Source organism: Hesperophylax consimilis, chromosome 12, assembly GCF_061612785.1.
Source record: "Hesperophylax consimilis isolate HC1 chromosome 12, BYU_Hcon_1.0, whole genome shotgun sequence".
NCBI lineage: Eukaryota > Metazoa > Arthropoda > Insecta > Trichoptera > Limnephilidae > Hesperophylax > Hesperophylax consimilis.
The window spans coordinates 36260350-36285558 of NC_142847.1; the positions used below are offsets into that span (position 1 = coordinate 36260350).

General features: G+C 36.2%; 1 protein-coding gene across 3 annotated transcripts in view; it reads left to right on the forward strand.

The window, feature by feature from the left end:
* l(2)k05819 (transmembrane protein 94-like protein l(2)k05819) overlaps positions 1-25209 on the forward strand; it is a 62035-nt gene that overhangs the window by 22614 nt on the left and 14212 nt on the right. For 2 of the 3 annotated variants that reach the window (XM_089638398.1, XM_089638399.1), the window contains exons 12-20: positions 270-415; positions 514-647; positions 2488-2564; positions 13878-14074; positions 16908-17033; positions 18639-18789; positions 19949-20125; positions 21311-21519; positions 22494-22617. In XM_089638398.1, coding sequence (XP_089494524.1) covers positions 270-415; positions 514-647; positions 2488-2564; positions 13878-14074; positions 16908-17033; positions 18639-18789; positions 19949-20125; positions 21311-21519; positions 22494-22617 — 1341 coding nt within the window. Of the gene's footprint in view, positions 1-269; positions 416-513; positions 648-2487; positions 2565-13877; positions 14075-16907; positions 17034-18638; positions 18790-19948; positions 20126-21310; positions 21520-22493; positions 22618-23083; positions 23138-25209 lie in introns of all 3 variants that reach the window. The other variant, XM_089638397.1, reaches the window with a different exon arrangement.

Here is a 25209-nt window from a genome sequence, read left to right on the forward strand (position 1 = left end):
CAAAAAACGCACCAGCTTCCAAAAAATCCTTTTCTTTTTTCTAGCCGAAAATAATAGAACTAAATTTATCATTTTCTTCTGTTTTTTATTTTTCAAATAATTTCAACAAGTAATATTTAGGAAGGTAGGTACTTGGATAAATGATATGACGATTGGAACCAAACATGTTCTCAATTCAAAATCCAATAATGTCCAAAATCAACAAGTTTCTCTGGTGACTTTGTAAATATTTATGTATTGGCAAATAATAAGTGCAATTTTATTTGAAGGGCACAGCGGACATAATCCTAGACTCGTGTGTGGAGTTCTGGAACGGCCAGGATCTATGCGTGCTCTCTCCATCAGACAGAAAGAAGGTCTTAGACTTCTACCAAAGGAGCTCGCTGACGGCATACTGCTCAGCTTTTGCATACCGGTAACCAATCTTAATACATTAATCGTTATTTGTGTAGTGGTGTCATGGAGTTTTACTCCAATTAATTATAATGTTTTCATATATTGTATTATTTCCAGCCCCCTGACCCGCGGGGTCTGCCCCCGCCTGTCAGCTTTGTACCTGGAGTTGCCGGCTGACTGTCGCTCCCTATATCCCACCACCCCCTGGAGCGAGCCCCATCCACCCCTTACTAGTCACTATCACTCCACGGGTAGGTACCCACAACTTCCCCCCTAACTGGCTTGTTGCATACTCACTATGAAGCCTTGAGTCGGTATTACCATCATACAACATATTTTAAATGCTAAAATTAATTACCTACTTAGACTTTGTGTAGGTACCGTCGATCCTGGGTACTTTGTCCCAAAATATGGACAATTTCCACTGTGGTGTACTTCGTTATAAAGGGTCAGAAGGGAAGTACACATTGCTACACATTTCTTCAGACTGATTGGTGGATGGTTTGAAAACTCGGTCATCATGGAGAGCATTCATTTTTATGTTCCCGATGTTATCTCTGTCACCGACAACATAGACTGCCTGCAGGACTAACTTGCCAATGGTCATGTCTGTGGGGAGAGCAATCTTGCTGTTGAACAGAAATAATTCGGATATTGACCTTTTTAGCATCAATGAAGCCTTTAAAAGGCAAGCTGTGTTTTTACCAGTATAGTTGATATACCCACTGTCTATATTTGTGTAAGAATTTTCCAAAACAAATGAATTTAAAAACGAATTAAAATGAACAATTTTGTAATGTTTTTAAAATTTCTAAATACATACATAGTATAAAATAAAGTCGCTATCCGTGTCTGTCTGTTTGTGCGCTTAGTTCTTCTAAACTACGGAATGAACGTTGATAGGGTTTCCACTATCATTTAGAGAACTTCTTCTGGAAGGATTACATATATGATACATGCATATTATATTTATAGAAAGTAGAGAAAAGTCAATGTTTTATAATCAAGTCGTAAAATATATTTTCAGGCACTGCATTGCTAACGCAAGCTAAATCTCAAGAGATACGTCAAAATAATGTACTACGTAATTGTATATCTTAAAAAGGCCTACTGTAAAGTCCGCTATGGTACATGTCTATATTTAAGGATAACCCCCAGCATTGCCGGGTACACGTCAGCTAGTTAATAAATAAAATGAATTGAATTGTAACTCCATGAGAAGTAGAAAAATAAATGTAAGAGGACTTTTGTGCAAAAGTAGATATTAATTTAAGTGAAATTACAAAAAAAAATCAACTTCTTTTAATTTTAACCATTAAAATGCAAACAAAACTATAGTAAAATTTAAAAATAATCATACATTGTAACAAAGGAGGACGGTTCCTAGAGAATTTTGTTTTATATATTTTTTTTTTATTTATTTTATATATATATAAATTACAAACAATACAAAACAAAATGAACCTTTGTCTGTCCAACCGGGAAGGATTCCCGATTCAGGACAGCCAAATTGTATATTTAGTACATAATATTCTGACAATGGAATGGCGATGCTCTCAAAACAAATTTTGAGAACATTGTTGATTGCATTCGAAGTGACAGGATGGTTTCTTTATCCTTGAAAGAATCGCAAAGATGTTATTTATTACCAGGGTCAATTTGGATAACATTAGTAATTGCATTCAGAACAGATGAATGGTTTCTTTCGGGACATCACAAGACGGCAATTCTATTTGCTCTCATTTTGAATTATATATTTGGATTGAAAAAAGAAGAATGATTTTCAAATATTTTTTACTTCTAAATACTTGAGTACTGATGGGTAAAAATAATTATTTTAAATTAAATTCATTAAACGTCACCCCCAGAATCTTTGGGCATTTGCGGGGTTCAATACCAAATTGTTTTATTACATTATTCAGACTTATGGATGTTCTATATATTTATTGATTGACACTGCACATTATTTTACATGTTATCTGTCAGCTTGTCGGGAGGCCAGAATCAAAGACAGCTGAGATACTAGGCAGAATGTATAGACAATCGACAACCTAACAATAATTATTCTTCTTTTGCTATTTTGTTTTCTAGATTCACTGCTCTTCAATGACTTCAAGGATGATGATGTTACGGATGTGGAAGGTTACTTTGATCTTCAATGTAGTCAGGTAAAAACACTTTATTTTACTTTACCTTCTGTTAATTCCTCGCCCAACCTGTATATTTATTTATTTATTAAAGGAACCCCTCCTCTCCAACAGAAATCTTCAAGTTACATACTAAAGCAGTAGAGCGTGTTTCTATAAATGCCGATTGCTTACTTATTTGTGGTGACTACAATCTGCCTAAAATTGCTTGGCTTAATGATAGTCAGGGTTTGAAAACTCCTAATAACATTTCCCTTCAAGCTTCCATCATAGCAAATTTCTAAGCATACATGAATTTGTCTCAACTAAACTCTATCAACAACTGTCTTGGCTACTGTCTTGATTTGATATTTACCAATATGCCCAGCGTTTCTGTAAGTGAAGCTACTGACTCTGATAATTATCATCCACCACTCGTTTTCAACTTCTCTAATCCTTTCAAAAGTGATACTCTAAAATCAAAAGTTTCACACCACTACAAATTTAACAAAGGTGACTATACTGGCATGAACAGGTATCTTGTCCAATATGACTGGTCATTCTTGTTATCAAACACCAATATTAACGATGCGGTATTTAAATTTAATGATTGCATAACTCATGCTATAGACTTGTTCGTTCCAAGGGGAACTTATTCCCAGCCTAAATTTCCCAAATGGTTCAGTTTGACATTAAAGCAATTGATTATTGAAAAAAAGAAAATACATAAATTATTCAAATTAACAAAAAACTTAGCGCTCTATCAAATTTTTTCTCATTTAAGAGAATTATCTAAAACTGAATATGCTATGTGCTACAAATCTTATATTGAACTCACTGAGACTAAATTAAATATTATCCCTTAACAATGCTGGAAATTTGTTAAGCAAAAACGTATTGAAAATGATTTTCAAGTTTATCCTTTTGAAACTCACGCTACCAACGATATCGATATTTATTTATTTATTTATTTATTTACGGACAAATAGTCCATTAACAACATATTAATTACACGAATAAGTTTTATAAACAGAGATGACAGTGAAAGGAGAGCATATATAAATGAGGAGCGAAGACAATAACAATGACAATAATAATATAAAAGTAAGAATGGGAGATAATAATAAGTCAAAGCATGAAGATGGTTCAAAGGGCATTAGAAATTAGACATTGCGTATTGACTGTCGAAAGTCATTTAGGCATATACCACAAAATTCAATGCTTTGACTTGACAGTGAGTTGACAAGTCTCGACATTCTGGACAAAGGAGAATGGTATCCATAATTGGTAGAATGTTGATTGACGAACAGCAATTCATTATTTCGGAGTCTACGGGAAGGGATGTTGAATTGGATAAGTTGCAACAAAGCAGGTGAGTCTGTAATACCATTGATAATCTTGAATATGCAAATCAGATCAGTGTCCCTTCTATGTTTCTCCAAAGAAGAAATGTTTAAAGTTTGTTCAACTTCATCATATGAGTACTCTCCTCTTTCAAGACCCAACCTCCAAGCGATTCCTCGTAGGAAGCGATGTTGTACGGATTCTATGTGACAGATGTGGACAGCATAGAAAGGAGACCAAATAACACTAGCGTATTCAAGGTGAGGGCGAACTAACGAGCAGTAAAGAGTTTTAAGGGTACTTATATGTTTAAAGTCAGAGGTTATTCTATGAATGAAGCCAAGTAGTTTAAGTGATTTGTTAACAATGTTGTTAATGTGCTCACGGAAAGAAAGTTTGCAGTCTAGAGTGACCCCAAGATCCTTGATAGATGTTACAGTAGATAAACAAACATTGTTTAATTTATAATCAAACTGAATAGGTTTTTTGGTTCTATAAAAGGACAAAATTTTACATTTATCAACATTAAGTTCCATGCAGTTTATTTTGCACCAATTATTAAACGAGTCAATATCACGTTGAAAATGTAAGCAGTCAAGGTAGGATTTAATTATCTGAAGAATCTTATTATCATCCGCAAAACGCCAGAAGCGTGTATGAGAAAAAACTTTGGTGATATCGTTAATAAAAAGGTTGAAGAGAAGCGGGGCCAAATGAGCTCCTTGGGGAACGCCGGACGTTACGTCAATGTTAAAGGATTCAAAGTTGTTTATTTTAACCCTTTGTTTTCTATCGCTCAAGTAAGAGCGAAAGAATGATAACAACGGGTTTCTAATGCCTATAGCATAAAGTTTGGCCATGAGAATCGAGTGATTTACTTTATCAAAGGCTTTGGAGAAATCAGTATAGAGTACGTCAACCTGAGTGTTGTCTTCCAAGGCTTTAACAATGGTATTTGTAAAGGACAATAAATTAGTTGTTGTAGATTTCGCCGATCTAAATCCATGCTGTTCATCAATCAGAACATTTTTGAATATAGGAGTGATTTTCTTTGTAATTATCGACTCAAATATTTTTGGAATACAAGATATAATTGATATTGGTCTGTAATTTTCAATGTTTGACTTGTTCCCGGACTTAAAAATGGGTCGAATATATGAAATTTTCCATGAATCAGCAAATGTTCCAGATGAGAGTGATAAGTTGTACAACATACAAATTGGGTTAGATAATGAATATTTACATTCTTTTAGCAAGATTTCTGGAATGCCATCAGGTCCGGTACTTTTTTTGTTAGAAAGTTTACTTAAAGATTGGTAAACCTCTACAAGTGAGATTTGGCAATCATTCAAGTCAATGTTGTAGTCATAGTTGAGTGGAGGGATTGCTATATTGCCAACCTTTTTGCTGAACACTTCTCCTCCGTCTATTCTGATAGCATTTGCACCATCCCTCCACTTATCCATACTAATACTATCGACCTTAATAATTGCCAAATCACACATATTGATGTCTTCAACTCCTTAAAAAATTTTCCAGCAAAACAAACACTGGTTCAGATGGTATACCTGAAATATTATTGAAAGAATGTAAATCTATTGTATCTAAGCCACTTTGTTTATTATACAACTTATCACTATCATCTGCCACTTTTCCGGGTTCCTGGAAAGTTTCCTATATAAGACCTATTTTTAAATCGGCTACTAAATCAAACGTAGAAAACTATAGACCTATATCGATTTTATCTCATATTCCTGAGTCTATAATTACTAAGAAAATAACACCTATTTTCACGCATGTACTGATTGAGGAACAGCATGGCTTTAGATCTGCTAAATCTACCACTACAAAGTTACTCTCCTTCACCAACAACATAGTCTATATACTGACTTTTCTAAAGCTTTTGACACAGTAAACCACTCACTCCTCATTGCCAAGCTTCAAGCTATAGGTATACGAAACCCCCTTCTTTAATTCTTATTTAAGCAATAGAAAACAAATAGTTAAAATAAATAACGTTGAGTCTATTATCATCGAAGTTACATCCGGCGTACCGCAGGGAGCACATCTAGCCCCGCTTCTTTTCAACTTGTTTATAAACGACATTATTAGTATTTTTTCTCACACACGCTTTTGGCTTTTTGCTGATGACAATAAGATCCTAAAAATAATCAAAAATTACCATGACTGTCTTCTTTTCCAATCAGATATTGACTGATTCAATAACTGGTGTAAAATTAATTTCATGAAACTAAATGTCGATAAGTGCAAAATTATGTCCTTCTACAGAACTAAAAATCCGATTGTTTTCGAATACAGACTAAATAATAAATGCTTAACAACTGTTCAATCTATTAAAGACCTCGGTGTCTCTCTTGACAGCAAGCTTTCTTTTCGGGAACATATCTCTCGGGACAGCCTGACGTGTTCTTCGTCGGTCTCACTATCCTTCCCTAATTTATAGGGATATTTAATATATTCCGCCGTTAAAAATACACGTAAATGTGCCTTATTGTCTGTCAGTTACGTTAGTGCAGATATAATAATTTTACGGTGACAGGTGTGGAAGAATTACGAGTTTAAGAATAATTAGCAAGATTGTTTATCCCAAGGGATAGTGTAATTCAGTGTTTGTGAGCCCGAGTCCGGAATTTTTACCAGACGTGGACATCTCATCGGCGATCGCAGCAACCTACCCGTGTCTCTCGTCACCCCGTACCGATACGTCAACCCCCGGTGCCGCAAAAAAATGCAGTGTCAGTGAGCCCGAGTTTGGCATTTGATAATTTCTACCAGATGTGGAGACCTCATCGACCGTCACATACCGATATTTCCACCCCCGCTGCCGCCACCATGCTTGCCGTTACCTTTACCGGCTCCGTTATAGACGTCTGTCGGCTATACGACCTGTCCGTGGGTCGGTCACTGATTCGCTCACGACCATCGCCCCTACAAGATGACCCATAAAAAACAATCATCTGGCAATTTCTACACCCCCGCTGCACCGCCCCGTGCCCCTACGCCCTAGGAAGGACGAAATCGAAATGAAGCCGCGTCTTTTGTCTTCTGCCAATATGAACTAGTACAAACAATTATGCAGTGATTAGTGTATTGTTATAGTGATTATAATACTTTTTGTTTTAGAATTAAGTTTTTTCATTTGGACATCTGGAATAGTTTTGATGGCGTTAGGATTAAGTTAAATATTATACTAATTTGTATGTTAGTGATTTATACCTAAGTATCATTATGTTAGACTAGATAAGCAGTTTGTAGAAGGGAATGGCCGACACAGGTGTCGATGAGGCTCGCTATCCATCACATCGCCAACCCTTCGGTGGCGCAAAGAGGAGGAAGGAACTCGAACAATGTCGAATTGGTACGTGGAATATTAGAGGAGGTATGGAAAGAAAGATGAATGAATTGTGTGACACGATGGTTAGCAAATGTTTGGACATACTTTGTGTAACAGAGAGTATGAAAAAAGGGAGCGGTACAATGCAGCATAATGATAGGCTCGTCATTTGGTCTGGGAGACCAGATACAGAGAGGGCGTGTCAGGGTGTTGCAGCACTACTGTCTCCCAGAATGATTGAATGTATGTTGCAGTATGAATGTGTAAGTCCGAGAATAATGTGGATTAGGTTCAAAATCGGTTTGACAAGGGTGTTTCTTGTTGTTTGTTATGCCCCTGTCAATTCTGAGAGTGACGAAGAGAAAGATGATTTTTGGACTGGTGTGAATGATGTGATGAGACTGAAAAATATTAATGAAAGGATTATAATGGCAGGCGATTTGAATGGGTGGGTAGGAATTAGACGTGACGGATTTGAATCGGCCTTAGGTATGTTTGGGGATAAAAGAACGAATGACAACGGGAACAGAATACTTGAAGTATGTTTAGAGTGGAACCTTTTTGTGTCCAATACTTTTTTCGATCATAAAGGTATCCACCAATATACGTGGGAAAGAGGAAACGAGAGGTCAATTATCGATTTTGTAGTAATTGACTCTAGGTTGAGAGCCGTTACCGAGGACACGAGAGTTTTCAGAGGGGCAGAGGTTGAAACTGACCACTTTCTGGTGGTGTCGAGAGTAAACCTCTTTCGCGGTTGGCGCTCTAAAGTGAAAACGGTACTAACTCCAACAAGAATCAAAATAGAAAAACTACAAAACGATAATGAGAGGAGTAAGTATGTGAATTGTGCAGAGATGAGATTGAATGAGAAAAAAATGGATGGTCTAAGCATAGACGAAACATGGAACCACATAAAAGTGAGTCTTTGTGAATCTGCTAGAGAGGTGTGTGGAATAAGTACGCAAGGTAGAAAGAAAGGTGATGCATGGTGGGATGATGATATTAAAGCACTTGTCTCAGAGAAGAAGAAAGCATGGTTATGTCTGATTGCGGCTGGCAGTGCTTCCAGCGAAGAGAAGGATCGAGCGAAAGAAGTATATAAGGAATGTAAGAAAAAAGTAAGAGTTGGAGTGAAAGAACGAAAGAAACGCCTGGAAGAGGAAGAAGGAATGAAAATGACAAACCATTTCCAAGAAAACATTAAGTTGTTTTGGAAGGAAGTCAAAAGGTCCCGGTGTGGCCCTGAAACCGGAAGCATGAAAGTAATAAAATCGAAAGATGGAAAAATGTTGACGAATGAGGAAAAAATAAAAGAGAGATGGATGAAGTATTTCGAGGAAGTCTTTGAAAGCGAAGTGAGTGACAGTGATTCTAGCGGCGAATCAGATATGAACGATGATGGACTGAATGTTACCGAAATTAGCATGGATGAGATAGAAAGATCAATTAAGTGTATGAAGAATGGTAAGGCTGTCGGTTTCGACAATATTGCTGCTGAATTTTTTAAAGGAGGTAGCCGTATAATTCTCACATGGTTGTGCAATCTTTTTAACCAATGTTTAAAGGAAGGTTACACGCCTTTAGATTGGAGAAGAGCAGTGATCATGCCATTATACAAAGGTAAAGGGTCACGTATGGAATGTGGGAATCATAGGGCTATTAGCCTGCTAAGTTCAGTTGGCAAGCTGTATGGTAGAATTTTGATTGAAAGGGTAAGAAAGGAAACAAAGGATAAAATATGGGATGTGCAAGGTGCTTTTATGAGTGGAAGGGGGTGCATGGACCAGATCTTCTCATTGCGTATGCTCACCGAGAAGTTTCTGGCAAAAAACCAGAAACTTTTCTGTGCCTTTGTAGATCTACAAAAAGCATACGACCGAGTCGACAGGAAAAAGCTATGGAAGGTGTTGTCCAAGTATGGAGTGAATGCGAATCTGACTCAGGCAATTGCGTCTCTATATGAGGGAAGCGTTGCATGTGTTAGGGTGAACGGTGGTTTTACGGGGTGGTTTGATATCACAAAAGGTGTTAAACAAGGCTGCGTAATGTCACCGTGGTTATTCAATCTATACATGGATAATTGTATGCAAGAATTGAAAGATGTGGGATTGGGCGCGAATTTGAGTAATCTGAAAGTATGTTGCCTGTTGTATGCTGATGATGCGGTGCTGATTGCTAATAGTATGGATGATCTGCAGTCTCTCGTGTCTAGGATGAACGAAGTATGCGTGAAGAATGAGTTAATGATGAATGTAAGTAAGTCTAAAGTAATGGTGTTTGAAAGAGAAAGTACGAAAACAGTGTGTAATATAGCTGTGAATGAGGAATACTTGGAGCAGGTGGATGAATTTGTGTATTTAGGAAGCATGTTTACGAGTGATGGGAAGGCTGACAGAGATATTGAAAGAAGAGTAAATGCAGGTAACTCCATTAATGGAGGACTGAACGCAGTTGGCGCTAACAAAAAATTGTCCAAAGAAGCGAAGTTAGCAGTCCACAATGGAGTGCTGGTACCTACCCTGATGTATGGAAGTGAGGCATGGAACTGGCAAAGAAAGGATGAAAGTAGATTGAATGCTGTTGAAATGAGATCCCTGAGGCGTATGTGTGGTAAAACCATGTATGATCGTGTGAGGAATGTGGATATCCGCAAAGAGTGCAAGGCTGATGTAAGCGTAATGAGTAAGATCAAGAAAGGGACGCTTAGATGGTTTGGGCATGTAGAGCGAATGAGCGAAGAAAGGAGTGTAAGGAGAATATACGATGCAAATGTGAATGGTAGCAGAAGTCGGGGGCGCCCGAGGAAGACATGGCACGACCAAGTGAATCAGATACTTGAGTCGGGCCATGTCAAGAGTCAGAACAATAGAAGAGTATGTATGAGACGATGTATGAATGTGAATGAGGCAAGGAGTGTGTGCCAAGACCGAGTTGTTTGGCGGTCCGTCCTCTCTGCCTACCCCTGCGGGGAAACGGCGTGATGGTTAGTTAGTTAGTTAGTTAGTTATAAATTTGATTGTTAATAAATCTCTCAAACTACTGGGCTTTATCACTAGAATCACTTCAGACTTCAAAAATATAAAAACCCTTAGAACTCTTTACTGCTCCTTGGTTCGCCCCCATCTTGAATATGCTTGTGTTATATGGTGTCCTTTTTATGCTATCCATATTCGTCATATTGAGTCCGTTCAACATCGGTTTCTAAAAGGGATTGCTAGGAGGCTAGGATTAGAAAGAGGTAATTACTCGTATTATGAAATTGAACAAATTCTAAACCTTTCTCCTTTAGAAGACCGTCGGAAAAAATCTGATCTCATTTGTTTCATTAAAATTATCAACAATTTTATTGACTCACCTACATTACTAGAACTCATCACATTCAAAATACCTACTCAGACTCGGAAATAAAGAACTGCTCTTCCTCAATCAACACTCGACTAATAAATTATGCTTATAATTCTCAATTGTCCATAATATGTAGAATGGTCAAATCACGTTAAGACCTTGATTTTTTGGTATAAGTCAGAATATTTTTTGTCGTTCACTATGCAATTGAGGATATTTTGTATCACTTTAGTTTTAGCAAGGTCTTGACTTGACTTGACACTTCTATTTCATTTCTATTTTCTTATGTTTTACCTGTTTGTCTCTGTTTTTATATACCATCCTTTACTCTTGCATTGTACATTGTCCCAAATCTCGTGTCGCTTTGGAATATATTGGACATAAGTCCGTTAATTAATTTAAAAAAAATATATATACATATATCCAATTGCAATATGTATAAAATGTATGATTTCCATCGGATGGTCATCAAATGTGATGGAGTTTGAAATGCCCCAAATTACTAACACTTACATATGAGATATTCAAACCACTTGGATGTTTTTTCATGAAATTAAGTCAGATAGCTGAAATGTGGGTTAGTATAAAATTGAATATAATTTGGAGCTTGGATGATTTCAGCAGATTACTATCTACTACTATTACTATCACTAATAATAGATAAACAGATAAACTATACATACCAATATCAGACACACTCACTGACCAATAGGATCCATGATCTGGGCAACAAGTATGGGGGTGCTATTGATTTATTTATTGACTCCATTTATAGAAAAGCATAATCTATACCAACACTTTGTCGAATCTTACAAATTAGAGTAGCGTTGGTAAATTTGTTTTAATGATTTGTCTTATATGTAGTGTTGTTGTAATTTCTTTTTTACTTTATGTTACTCTTACGTTTTGCTAATATTGCTTCATATTTAGTTTTTTTTTTTAATTATTTCTTTATATTTGCTCATTATACTTGTAATCACAATTTTACAATTGTGTATTTTGTACCTTCTTTACAATGGATTACATCTATTTACTGTCAGTATCTCCTGTATAATACAGATGTTCTCCTATGTACACTGCATCATGTATCAATCTTATGTAAAAGCCTTTTTAGGCGTATATATAAATAAATAAACCTTACTGTTATAAAAAGATAAGATTTAAACATTTTCATTTGATTCATAATATATGTTGTTCATTAAGAACACGGAGCTGAATAGTATTTATTAGTACCTATATTTAAAGTATGTGTATCTCTAGTGTGAATTTCTTGACGTCTCTAAAGTTTATCAGATACACAAGACTTTCAAGCGACCAAACGCAGAGCGCAAAATAACAATGCCACTATACAGTTATGCGAACAAACCAAAAAAGCCAGTTTATTTGAGCCATCATTAGCCTGAGTAAATCCAATAATCGAACAATGCCGACAAGAAATGACATTATGGAACTAAGGCGGATCTTCTGTGTCCAATGTCTTAAATTTATATGCACTTGTCCTTATAATTTCTGTAAAAATCCAAATCGTTCTAGCCAGAGACACAACATATGCGTGTACACAGTGCCTCACTGCAAAACTAGGCTAGCCCAAAGACACATTAACTATATTGGCCCAAAATTGTTTACTTCCTTGCCGAGTTCCATCAAGATGTGCCAAAACTGTTTTTTATTAAATACGCAAATACTCCAGTAAATCATATTAAACTAACTATATGTACTATATATATAATTATTTTTTTTTCATTTAAACCATAGATAATGTAACCACCACTGTTTTGAATACATACCTTATAATGCCTACGCACAGGCTTCGCCTTTGTGGGATTTTTTTGTTACTGCCTTATGTTTTGTGTAATTATATTATGTACCTGTACGTATCAAAAAAATTACCAATTAAAAAAAAAAAAAAAAAACAGCAGTGTCGAGCGAAAACACATTTTTTTAAATTTTTTTTTTTATTGATACATTACTCTACAGTACTTCACATTTCAATTCATCAACGTTGGCCTCACTGGGTTGTTCACCCGTGCTGAGGCCCCCATTTTAAAATATACGAATTTATACATTACACAAAAAACAACATTAAAATAAAGATAAATTTACACCAAAAATAAAGATTAGAAATCAAAATCCAATTCTCACACCAAAATAAAAACATTAGGAGAGAATGGAAATCGGCACTTACAATGATCTATGTGCTTGTGCGTACCGCTTGCCTTATTCATTTTTTTTTGTGTTGTGTGTATATGTTTTATTCTCTTATGTTATAGAATTTTGGAAATATTGTCTTTTTTGTTCTTTAATCCATTTTTTTTATTTTGTGTTTGAATTTATTTTTATTTTCCTCAATTTTTGTTTCAAGTGGAAGACTGTTGAATGCTTTAATAGCGTGGTATTTATGGTGTCTTTGTCCAAAGGTAGTGTTTACCGTCAGAGTTTTTATGTTTTTTTTATACGCTTTTCTGACCGGTCTATTAGTGATATTTTGTGTTTGTTGGGGTTTGTTTTTTTGGTCGAAAATGTAGTTTAGTAGAGTTTTAACATATAATTGGCGTATATCAAGTATGTCACAGCTTTTAAATATTTGGTCTGTGTCGGTTAGTTTATATTTTTTGAGTATTACCTTTAATATCGTTTTCTGTGCGATTTCTATTTGAGCGATAGCTGCGTTTGTTGTTCCTCCCCAAGCAATTATTCCATATTCTATTATTGATTGGCATAGTGCATAATATATTGTTTTCAATTGTTTTATTTTATATATGTTTCTTATATTTAGGAAAATGTGTATTGTTCTGAGGAGTCTATTTGTGATTTGTTTGATGTGATGTGTCCATCTAAGATTATGGTCAATTACGATTCCTAGATACTTTATTTGTTCTGTTTTTTCTAGAGGGGGGCAATCGCAGATGTTGAAAAAAAAACATTAAAGCATGGTTTTTAATTTTGTAGATTCAACGCTCGCACATCCAATCGCAATCGTCAATTAGAACAAAGGCAATATTCATATGTCGGAATATAATAGCGGAACATTTGAAATTAAAAGCCTTTATATTGTCAGACCATAAACATGTCATTGATACCAACTAAAATCAAAAACACCACAACACCATCAACAGTCAATCCATTTTATGAAAATATTTTATTTTATAATCATTGAATGGCGCGTTTTGCCGCTAGAATTCCCAAATAACTTGTATGACAGCTTGGATGATTTCAGTACACCTCATATATAGTCATTCTGGCAAATTACGGGTTGGACGGGGTTTTCTGCATATGTCCAATTAGAATGTTTGTTTATTTGTACACAGGTGTTCATCGGCATGGTGACTATGCAGTACCAGGCGCAGAGCGACATGGTGGAGCTGATAGAGCGCCTGGATCGCGCATGCGTGCGCTTCGTACATTTCAGCAAAGAGAACGAGCTGCGGTCGCGCGTCTTCAGCGAGAAGATGGGGCTGGAAAGCGGCTGGAACTGCCACATATCCCTGTCCGGCGATGACGACCGGTTAGATACCTCACCTAACCTAACCTAACTGCACCTGGACATTCTGCTGTCTAACCTAACTTCACCACTAACCCCTGGAATGCCAGCGAATCCGTAGCTGATTGCTAGGAACTCACCGCACTTGCCACGATTTTATGGTATTTTAAACCAAAAATGCTCCCAGCATACTAAAACATATTTTATTCGCTTGACAAGGAAATAATATATCTTAACATTTTTCTAGCTTGTCGTTTCGTCACTTGCAAACATATTTAATTTATCTGTGAAAGAGCACTTGGCAAATTCCGTGTCAAATGTGTCATATTTCCGATTTCAAAAGTCATAGTACTGAAATATTTATTCACAGGAAAGCCTCACGTTACTTATTTTTATTGTGAAGAACGCTTATTTAGCTGGAAAATATAATAAAACTCATGAGCATGTTTTAATAACATTAGAGAGAAAAAAACATTTCTCTAAACTAACGAAAACGAAACTGCATAGGATAAATATATATAATTTTTATGAATACTAAAAACACATTATTTGGTAAGACGGTACAATTCACGGTGGACAAAAAAAGTTATTACGAAAATAGTGTCAGCCGACGCATGGCGTGCCGCTTGGTATTTTAGCTTGGCATTCCAAGGGTTAATCCATCGCCTGACCTACATGACATGCAAATAATAGCCAAGTATTGCTTTACTTAACTAACTAATTAACCAATACACAAAATCTATGTAAGGTTATGCATAAAGGATGTAACGCAACACATCTCTGCCCTGGTACACACTCCTTCCTCCATTCTTATTAATGGACACTCGTCTATCAATGTAACTCTTGACAGAATCTGCCACAATTATTTGTTTGTTTTGTTTTATACCCACACCATTTCTTCTTGGGTTCCCATTCTAATTTCTAGTGAAATGCAAATTCATTTACTCATTATATTATATAATTACCTGACTTTCTCGCCAACACTTCTTCCAAGCGTAAGCAACCTTTGATTATTATCAAATAATCCTTATCATACCTTAATCGCCTCAGACATACAACTAGAAAATAAATATAAATAAAGAAAATAAATTTTCAAAAAATTTTGGGAAAAAAAAAATGTGTGAAATCATTTTTCCCATGATTCTATTAACGTTGTGAACAGTAGCGGCCAGTTAAGTGCTGCCGAGCGCCGAACAACCAACAAAATTACCGACATGGCTAATCACAATACGAAACTCGGTTTGGTTATAACATCTCACAAAGATCATGAGATCGTATGAACGATGGGTACCTTGTAAGTTTTGCAAAATTGCATTGCGACTGTGTCTATGTTCGTAGCAGTTCGTTTTCGATTGCGATCCAGAATTTGACCACTTTTTCTGGTTAATCTGTGAACAATCGAAACCATTGTACATACGATCTTTCCCAATATTAGCATGATCGCGGACGGCGATCTTGTTTTAACCACCACCTCGGAAGGAACAGTTTGTTCAGCATCATATTAAACGGGAACACATAATGCGTGATATTGTTGTTGATGTAGTGTCTTCAATTTAACATCTACTCTTTTTCAGCCAATGTTCCGCTCCCAGCTCTCTTCGAAACAAGTTACAAAATGTTATTATGAGATGAGTGATTAGTTATTGTCAAGCATTTTAGTGTTTTTATCGTTTCTGACAGCATGCAGTGTCCATCATCAGGGCAGATGTGTAATCTAAGGTTGTGGTGAAGTGTGTGCTTATGTATGAAGATGCGATACCGTGTTGCCTTACTCACTGAGGCCTGCAAAAACTAAGTTTTCTCTGGAAACAGATGGAGTTTACAAACTCAGCTGTTCCGGATGTGACAAGGTTTATGTAGGCCAGACATGACTTACATAAACCCTGATGATGGACACTGCAATGCTGTCCGAAACGTTGGCTGAAGAAGGAGGTAGCGCAACACGGCATAATACCCCAAAAACAAATCATTATAATACTTTTGGCCGTGAAAATCTCAAATCGTACCATTATCAAGCATTGTCTCGTAGTCTGGAAAGAAATCCCCAGATCTAGGGGTTTAAATTTTAAAGGGAGCAAGGGAGTTTTTCGGAAAAAGGTACGAAATCTATCGGATTTTGAGCAATGGTATAATCATATATTTTGTTCAGTGGCAGCGATGATTGCCAACAAGATAGTCATAGAGACTTTCGCTAAACAAAAGGAGCGGAGAATATAGCTTCTTTATAAATAGGTATGAACCTAATATTAAACTACTTATCTGACTTAATGTTGTACTCTGATTGGTGAATTGCAATCTTTAAACAACATCAATATTTGCGGTGCCCTAAGTATTAGTATAGATGCAAATCTGTTACCAATATTTGCCGTGCCCTAAGTATAAGTATAGATGCAAATCTGTTACCAAAATTTATGAAAAAAACATTAATTTTTTTTGCCTAAAATATTATGGTTTTTTTCATAGATAATTATCATTAAAAAATAGTATATTCCTTGCAGGCAAAGGCAAATTCAAAATTTGATCTTGTTTATTAACAGACTTACATAGATAATACTTTAATTAGGGCTTGTTAGTTATGGTTCAAAACAACTCCTTTGTCTTCCGCCAAAGCTATACTTTTTTTACTGTTTTTCTATGTTTCCAATCAAATTTAATTAATTCACTGTAAAAATAACATAGCTATATTTTTCTTTTGATATTTCTTCAAAATGTGTTTAATTTATTTTTTTATGTGTTTAAAACTTTCTTGTTATTAGACTATGATATCTAAACCATTAATTTGTACATGACTATAAAATGTGCGAATAATTAAAGATAGTGCTTGCTTTACTAACCTAACCTAACCTAAACTGACCAGGCCCGTGTCGCCCACAACGTCGCAGAACCTGCCGACGCCGTCGTGTTGCGACAAGCCGTGGCGCGCCGGCAAGACGTACGACCGGGGGGACAGCTGCGGAGAAGAAGGCATCACCTTCCTGCAAAGGTACCGCCTTCTTCATGCTCCTCTGCCGGACTTAAACTTTATAAACCAGAACAAAATACTGGTCAGATTCCAAGAAATGTCAAAGTGGTATCATGTCGAGATACTGTCAAAAGGGAAGTATTCCGTTCAAATGCTGTTTCCTGTGTTCTCTGCTTGTGTGTTGTAGGATTGGATCATTTGTATGCTGTGTAATACATATGTGAAGTGTGTAATCCTTTTCAAATGATTTCTTCTCAGTAAACAGAAAATAGGTAGAACAAACAATCCTGTTATTAACTAGGTATGTAGTTTATTTGTAATAGCTAATAACTGCAAAAGAATGTGCACTCTTTCTTGAAAATTAATATTATTATTTTTATGTAATTATTACTAATTTTATGTGTTCATGCAAGGTTATCTTTCTGCACATGTTTCTAAAAAAAAAATCATTTAATTTTTCATCATTGCAACCTTTGTTATAATTTATTTTAAAGCATTTTCCCTGATCGCTCAAGTCATAACTCAGCCTTGCAAATTAACTATCAATACTCTATCAGTAATCTGCCACCCAACATCGGACACTTAAAAAATATGCTGAAATGGGTATTTCGTAAATTTCAATATTTCGTAAAATTTCCTTTTTAGCAATGAGATCCCTGAGGCGTATGTGTGGTAAAACCATGTATGATCGTGTGAGAAATGTGGAGATCTACAAAGAATGTAAGACTGATGTAAGTGTAATGAGTAAGATTAACAAAGGGACGCTCAGTTGGTGTGGGCATGTAGAGCAAATGAATGAAGAAAGGAGTGTAAGGAGAATATATGACGCAAATGTGAATGGTAGAAAAAGTGGGGCACGCCAGAGGAAGACATGGCACGATCAAGTGAACCAGATAGAGAAATATTCTAAAACAACAATAATTAACCCTCGTCACTAGTAGATGGCGCTGTGCAAGAGTAAGATAACCCAATCTGTCGGTGTTCTGAGTTTGGCACTCGTCTAGGCAAGTGGCGGACTACTAAATTAGACATACAAATACCGGCAAATAATAGCTTGATTTGGTGCTTTCAACTAGTAAAATCAACGGCAGATTATAATTGTCGAATGAGTTGATTATAATAGTAGTTGTCAAATGAGTTGATTATAATAGTAGTTGTCGAATGAGTTGATTATAATAATAGTTGTCGAATGAGTTGATTATAATAGTAGTTGTCGAATGTGTTGATTATAATAATAGTTTTCGAATGAGTTGATTATAATAGTAGTTGTCGAATGAGTTGCTTATAATAGTAGTTGTCGAATGAGTTGATTATAATAGTAGTTGTCGAATCGAGCAGTGGATTACTAAGAGACTTACATATTTTCCCCGGTTTGATTCCAATTTCACTGTACATAATTATTACCTTTATTTTTATTTTTAACACTGCCTGGATAAATTTGTGAATTTCCAAAAACATCAAGATTTTTGTGTAGTTCCAATGAATATGGCTAAAAGCACATTCATTAAGATGAAGACACCGTGACCTGTAATGTGCAAGTCCCGATAGATTAAGACACAACCTTTGTATGTACACATGAGAACATCTGTGCTAGTAAGCTCATCCTCCACTCTACGATGATTTCAGTTCACTGGAGGCCTCCAAGCCGCTGAGCACATCAGCTCCAGGCGCCATCAACCTGGATCACTCCACGGTGAAATTCGACAGTGAGACCAACCATGTGCGGTACACGGCAAGGGACGCCTCCATCAGCTCCCAAGCGCAGCAGCCCAATATGGTATACTTACTTCTTATGCAACACAAGAACATGCGTAAAATCATGTCAAATCAAAAAAGAACAAAGCAATATATCGATGGCTTAGAGTTCAAATATTGTATCTCCATAAAACATATTATTAAGAAAAGTGAGTTTGAAGATTTGCAATCCTGTAAACATTAGATTAATTGATATAAAAACAAGTTTTTTAATTACATATTACAGTATCTGCATATTATGTAAATATGTAAAATATTTTGGCATGGATTTTCGTTTAGCATAAAGATAAATATAATTGCTAAGGAGATATATTATTGTACTTAACATTGTCTTCATTTTTATATTGAAAAACTATCCAGCTGCATTGTTGAAAATTTTCAAGAAGATGGCGCTTGGAATTGATACAATTTCAATGTGTTATCGCTTAAGAGTGTTGCCTTAACTGTAGAATCTGTATGGCCTTGTCATTGACAGCGAGTCCATATGCTGAGTTTCAGCTCAATCTGATGTTGGGAAGTGGGTTAATTTTCACTTTCAAGATTTGTATTTATTCATTCACAAAAACAAAGTCGAAATTCGAATAGATGTATTTAAACATAAGAGTATGAAAACAATATAACATTACTTGTTGAAAATATACAAATCTTTATGAATAAAAATTTCTATGTTTGTTTTATTCAAAATCTTGAATCTCCAAAAGTTCTTCTCCGATTGCTTTGAAATTTTAGCACAATGTTGCATTCCAATACTTGTGTGTTTTTATATACGTATATGTCACCTGTGGCAGGAAAAACAGCGCCATCTGTTGGATGTAAAAGCAAAATGCGCTATTGTTTCTCTATCTGCATAGACGGAGACTGGGCCATAGCAACGTGTGGTGGGGTACATCTAGTATGGAATAAAAAGGAAAAAATAATTTAATAAAAATAATAATAACAGCAAATTAACTTTTAATGAGTAGCAGACGTGTACCCAGCTCGGAGACTTTTCACTACTTTCTATAAATATAATACTCATAATATAAATAATAATAAATCAACACTCTGTGAGATAAACATTTTGGGTGCAATATAAAAGAACTTTCGCTGGACGAAGGCTATTTTCATTTCAAAGCAGTTTAGGTATAAGTAACGGTTGTAAATTTTGTTGTGTTTTTCCATCATTGATTGGTTGCTTGCAGGCATCGGGGCAGGTGTCCCAAGACTCGGTGCTGCTGGGCGGGTGGGAGGGCGAGGGGGGAGGAGGCCCGGTGGGAGATGGAGATGCGGGTGAGGGCCCCGAGGGCTGCCGCTCCCTTTCCTGCCTCACCGACTCCACCGACCACTCGGCCCCCGTCAACTTCGATATGCGCAATAGAGTGAGTACTTCTTTATTGTGTTATTAGTCCAAACAAATTACTGTAATTTTATTTTAATGTGAATAATGTACAAGCATCACCACTGCAACAACTCTTCAGAGTCGGTGGAGATAGCATCCCCCATCCAGGGAATGCTATGAAGCTGAAGGTAGTTGGGAAGGGAAGGAGATGGGGAGAGGAAGATTGGAAAGAATCTGGCTGTTCAGATCTGGTCCGCAAACACGATTTAAACCATTTCGAGCAAGGTTTCGATTCGGAATGTGTGTTGTATCACCAAGGCGGTACTGAGAGTATCCACCACTCTAGAATGTGCCACAAATATACTATATATTAGTTTATTTGAATACATAACATAGCTGAAAAAATAACTGTCCCTGTCTTTGCCCGGGTCAATAATTTCATCAATCTCTGAATAAAACTGAGATTTGTAGGAAAAAAAACCATACTCAGACTGTGGGTTATATTTAAAAATTTCTTTATTAATCCTAATGATACAAATATAAAGTTTTTTTAATATATTATAACGTATATAGATAGATAACATGTTTTAACTAAATAGAATTTAATTATCGAAGACAATATTAGCGATTCCTAAACGAAAATTTGAAACAGAAAAATATACGGTCACATCTAGGACTTGAACCCAGAACCCAGTAGTTCTTATTCGAAGTATGATACAGTCAAATATGACCGAAGGAGATTGGGTCCCATTAGCTCATTAGTCCTGGGTTCAAGTCCTAGATGTGACCGTATCTTTTTCTGATTTTTCTGTTTCAAATTTTCGTTTAGGAATGGCTAATATTGTCTTCAGTAATTAAATATTACAATTTGTCGTTTTACTTATTAAGTTGTTCCAAAATAAAATAAATTTATTTGCGTATGTTGGGATTGGAATCCGCATATCTCCAGATTCGTAACCATTCAATGGAGGCTGTCACTGTTTAGCATTGTTTGGTATTCCATTATATCTAACTAAATCTGTTGTGAAATTTGGTAAAACACCACATTGTAAAATTTTGAATATTCTATTAGATCATTTGTTACCAGTTGTAGGCCAAGCTCCCCGAGAGCATAGATAACATCCGTCTGCACTTAGATCAGGTGGCCCAGGTACTTCTGCTAGTGTAACACCACATATTGTAGAATCTTTTAACATTTAACTAGATTAATTGTCATAAATTGTAGGCCAAGCTCCCGCGGGGCATAGACAACATCCGTCCGCACATAGAGCAGGTGGACAACGTGCCGCTTCTGGTGTCGCTGTTCACGGACTGCACGGCCAGCACGGCGCGCCGCATGCTTAGCATCATGCAGGAGTACGGCCAGGTGGTTTGCGTCATGGGCTCTGCTGCCAACAAGGACAACATGGAGATATTCATGCAAGCCGATGCAAGGTAACTATTATCAATTGGTCAATGTCGAAGTAGGGGACTGCGGAATAACTTTGTCTTGGACACACTCCTAGCTTCATTCACATTCATGCATCAACTCATACCTACTCTTCTGTTATTCTGACTCTTATATGGCCCTATAATGTATTCATTTTGTTTAAAGGGGACACGGTTTACCATAGTTCCCGTGAGCTTTCAGGCTCTAGGCACTTTGGCCCATTGAGTTCAGTGATAACACATCTCATCTCATTCCTTTAACAGTAACCCCTATCCCTTTGATAACTTTCACCAGGGTTGTCATTGGATATTTGGTTGTCTCCTGATTCCACAACGTGTCTTCTTGAGTGGCTGAGCCTTGTTCCCATCAGGGCGGGACATTGGCACCATAGGTGAAGAAGATAATACTAACAAATCTAAACAAAACATGAAACAGAACTAATATGAGATTGACAAATATGACATATAATTATTAGGTCCCTAGGGTAGAGTTCATAAAGACGTTGTCCCGGTAAAACAGAAATCCTGGGTTCGATTCCCAGTTGAGTCTGTTATCTTTTTATTTTTTGTGTGTTGTTCTGTTTTATGTTTCGTTTAGATTTGTTAGTATTAGTTCCCTTAATGAATCAGTGAGTTTCTGTCCACATTTGCCTAGTTCGTTCATCCAGGGTAGTCATACCACCGGGATCGATAACGCCCCCCTAGATCCAGTGGGACGTTATCGCCCCCGTAGGTGGTGGCCTCGAGGGCAAATGGAGCTGCGAAGGACAGAAGAATTAAAAAAAAAAATCTTTCTATTGAATTCAAATAAGTCGTAGGTACATCATTGCAAGAAATTACGAACCGTTCGTTAGGTATTATTGATGGATTAATAGTATTTTTGTTATTTTGATAATATTGTTTCAAAAAACTTTTTTTCAAATATAGAAAGCAACATTTCCAGGTTACAATAATCTAAATTAAGTAAGGTTTACTTGTAGCATAGCAGTTGAGCCCCTGTACCCCGTCCTGTGCCAGAAGGTGCCCCCGTACCAGCTGCCCCCGCGAGGTCCAGGCCCTATCGACCTCGCCCGCACCCTCAACTCCATCTCCTGCTCCATATCTGTAAGTGCTGATAGCAATTCAACTTACAATATATTAACTTCATTAATACGTAGGCCTATCGACAGAAGAAGAAAAGATTGGCCAATATCAATACACAATCCTGTTGAAGTTTGTGGTTTTTCATACAATAAATCGCATGATTGTACAGAGTAAGAACTATAGTATTTAAATACTTGTAAAAATTAGATAAACTTTTGCCTTCAGCTCCAATGATGGAGAAAATTTCACCTGCAACACTAGCAGTTAACTTTATTTTTTCTTCATAAAGTTACTGAGCATAAATTGGCAAACAAAGTAATAAAATATAGTAAAAACTACAGCTCTTCCATCTTACTCTTTCAAACTAGAAGGATGGTAAATTATATATACCTCTACTAATTGAGTTGGATTGTACTAATTTCCAAATAGACATCAATTAAGAACAGTTAGTTATAATATTTTCTTTGCTTTGTATTTGCTCGCCAAGATTGCTAACAAGATAAAGGGAGCCCAGTTTAATGAGGAAGAGCAGAGTCAAAAGGTATTACAGTATGCCCCAGAGCTGTCCAACTGTCACCTCTGGGGTCCCACAGGGCACACACGTTAGTCCTATTATAATTTTTTTTTTTCAAAATTTATCTTCCTAACTAATTGGCAGTTTTTTCAGAGATCCATTTTATGTTTTCACACAATGTAGGGAATTGAAGTTAGCGGACCCCATAGAGCATAGAGTTGGACATCTTTGAAGCACAACACACACAATATTATTTCTTTTAATAAAGCACATAAATATCATATGAAGCACTTAACCCTTTTGCATATCATTATTTGTTGTTTTTAAATATTTAATTATTATCTTTAATAGTCACCAATAATGAAATAAATAAAAAATTTGCACTATCTATATTTACTTGTATCGTGAATAATTGTTTGTTGGATCCCAAGATGGGTGAACCAATTGTTACAGATACATATTAGCAATCGCAGTAAAGTGCCGGCTGGTATGCCAGTGGGGTTAATATAAACGGTGTCCGGAAACTCGTAGTACATTTGGAAAACTGGTTTGGAGTGGATTTTGTATGAGTATATCGAAGTTGGAATTTTTTAGGTCAAATTTAGAAAAAAATGGTCGCTAAGGGTTATCAGCTGTTTAATGCCTTCTAAAGTGTGTCGAGGCGTAGACCCGATTCCAAAATGGTCACTAGGGGGTTAATATCAGCTGTTTAGTGCCTTCTAAAGTGGTCACTAGGGGGTTAATATCAGCTGTTTAATGCCTTCTAAAGTGGTCGCTAGGGGATTAATATTATCTGTTTAACGCCTTCTAAAGTGTGTTGAACTGTAGAACGGGCTCGAAAAGTTTTTCAAGCCTTCAATTGCCGAAAATAAAGTTATTTTTTTTTATTAAAATAATCAAAAAGCTCAGATCAAGTTTTTTTTGGGTTCTATGTGATGTAGATTCACCAGTTTCCTGTTAGTACTACGAGTTTCCAGACGCCGTGTATGCACTAGGTATTTTCATTAGATTGTTGTTATTTAATTTTATTGGTATGAATATAAGGTTTCATGACAAAACAGAATACAGTGAAACCTCTATCTATCGTTCCTCGAATAATCGTTTTCCCGGATGTATCATTTATTTCTTCTAGTCCGAATTCATTTCATACAAAAATAGATCGCATCGATCGTTTCTATGTCCACCATTTTCCCGCATTCATCGTAGGAATTACGTCGCGTATTTGATATTTTTTGTCTATGTTTAAACGGCGCCAGACGGCACTCGTTACGATGCGCGAAACTTTTGAGAGAGAAAGAGAAAGAATAACAGATTGTCGCCGCCATCAGTCGCTAGTTGTCGTCATTTGTCGCTAGATACTCGAACTTAGTGGAGTGTTTGCAGTTATCCTTTTTGAGCTTTTAAACTATTTTCGAAATGTGCCGTTTGAAGAAAAAAGTACGTACTCTTCAAGAAAGATTCAAAATTATCGAAGAGGTGGAAAAAAACCCCGCTGAAAAACGCATCGATATAGCCAAGCGTTTAGGAATCGCGGCATCCACGATAAATTCTATTTTCTTGAAAAAAAACGAAATTCGGGAGCAAATTCAAAAGTGCGGAAAATCTTTGAAAACTAGAAAAACCAGAAAAGAATCAAAGTTTAGCGAACTGGAGAAAATTCTTATCTCTTGGTACCAAATTTGACAAATTTTAACAATTTTGTTACTTTCGATGACAATATTCCAACTTGTGGGATAGAAACTATCGAAAGCTTGTGTGACGCAAGATTGACGGAGACAACAAAAGAGGTCGATATTGATGAAGAGGAGCCGCTGCCTGTACCTTCATTTTCAGAAGCATGCACACTCTTTGAAAGATTGAAAACTTTCTACTACGCACACTCAATAACTGATGCCGAAAAGAATATCATTTGCAAAGCTGAAAATATACTGTTGACTTGCGGAAATAAAACAGTAAAAAAACAAATGTCCATGAAAGATTATGTATTTACAATGCAATAATCTTTAAAAAAAAATGGTTCTGTTTAGCTTTGTATTTTTTTAAATAAATACATTTATTTACATCTAATACTTATTTTCTTCTTATAATTTAAATCTACC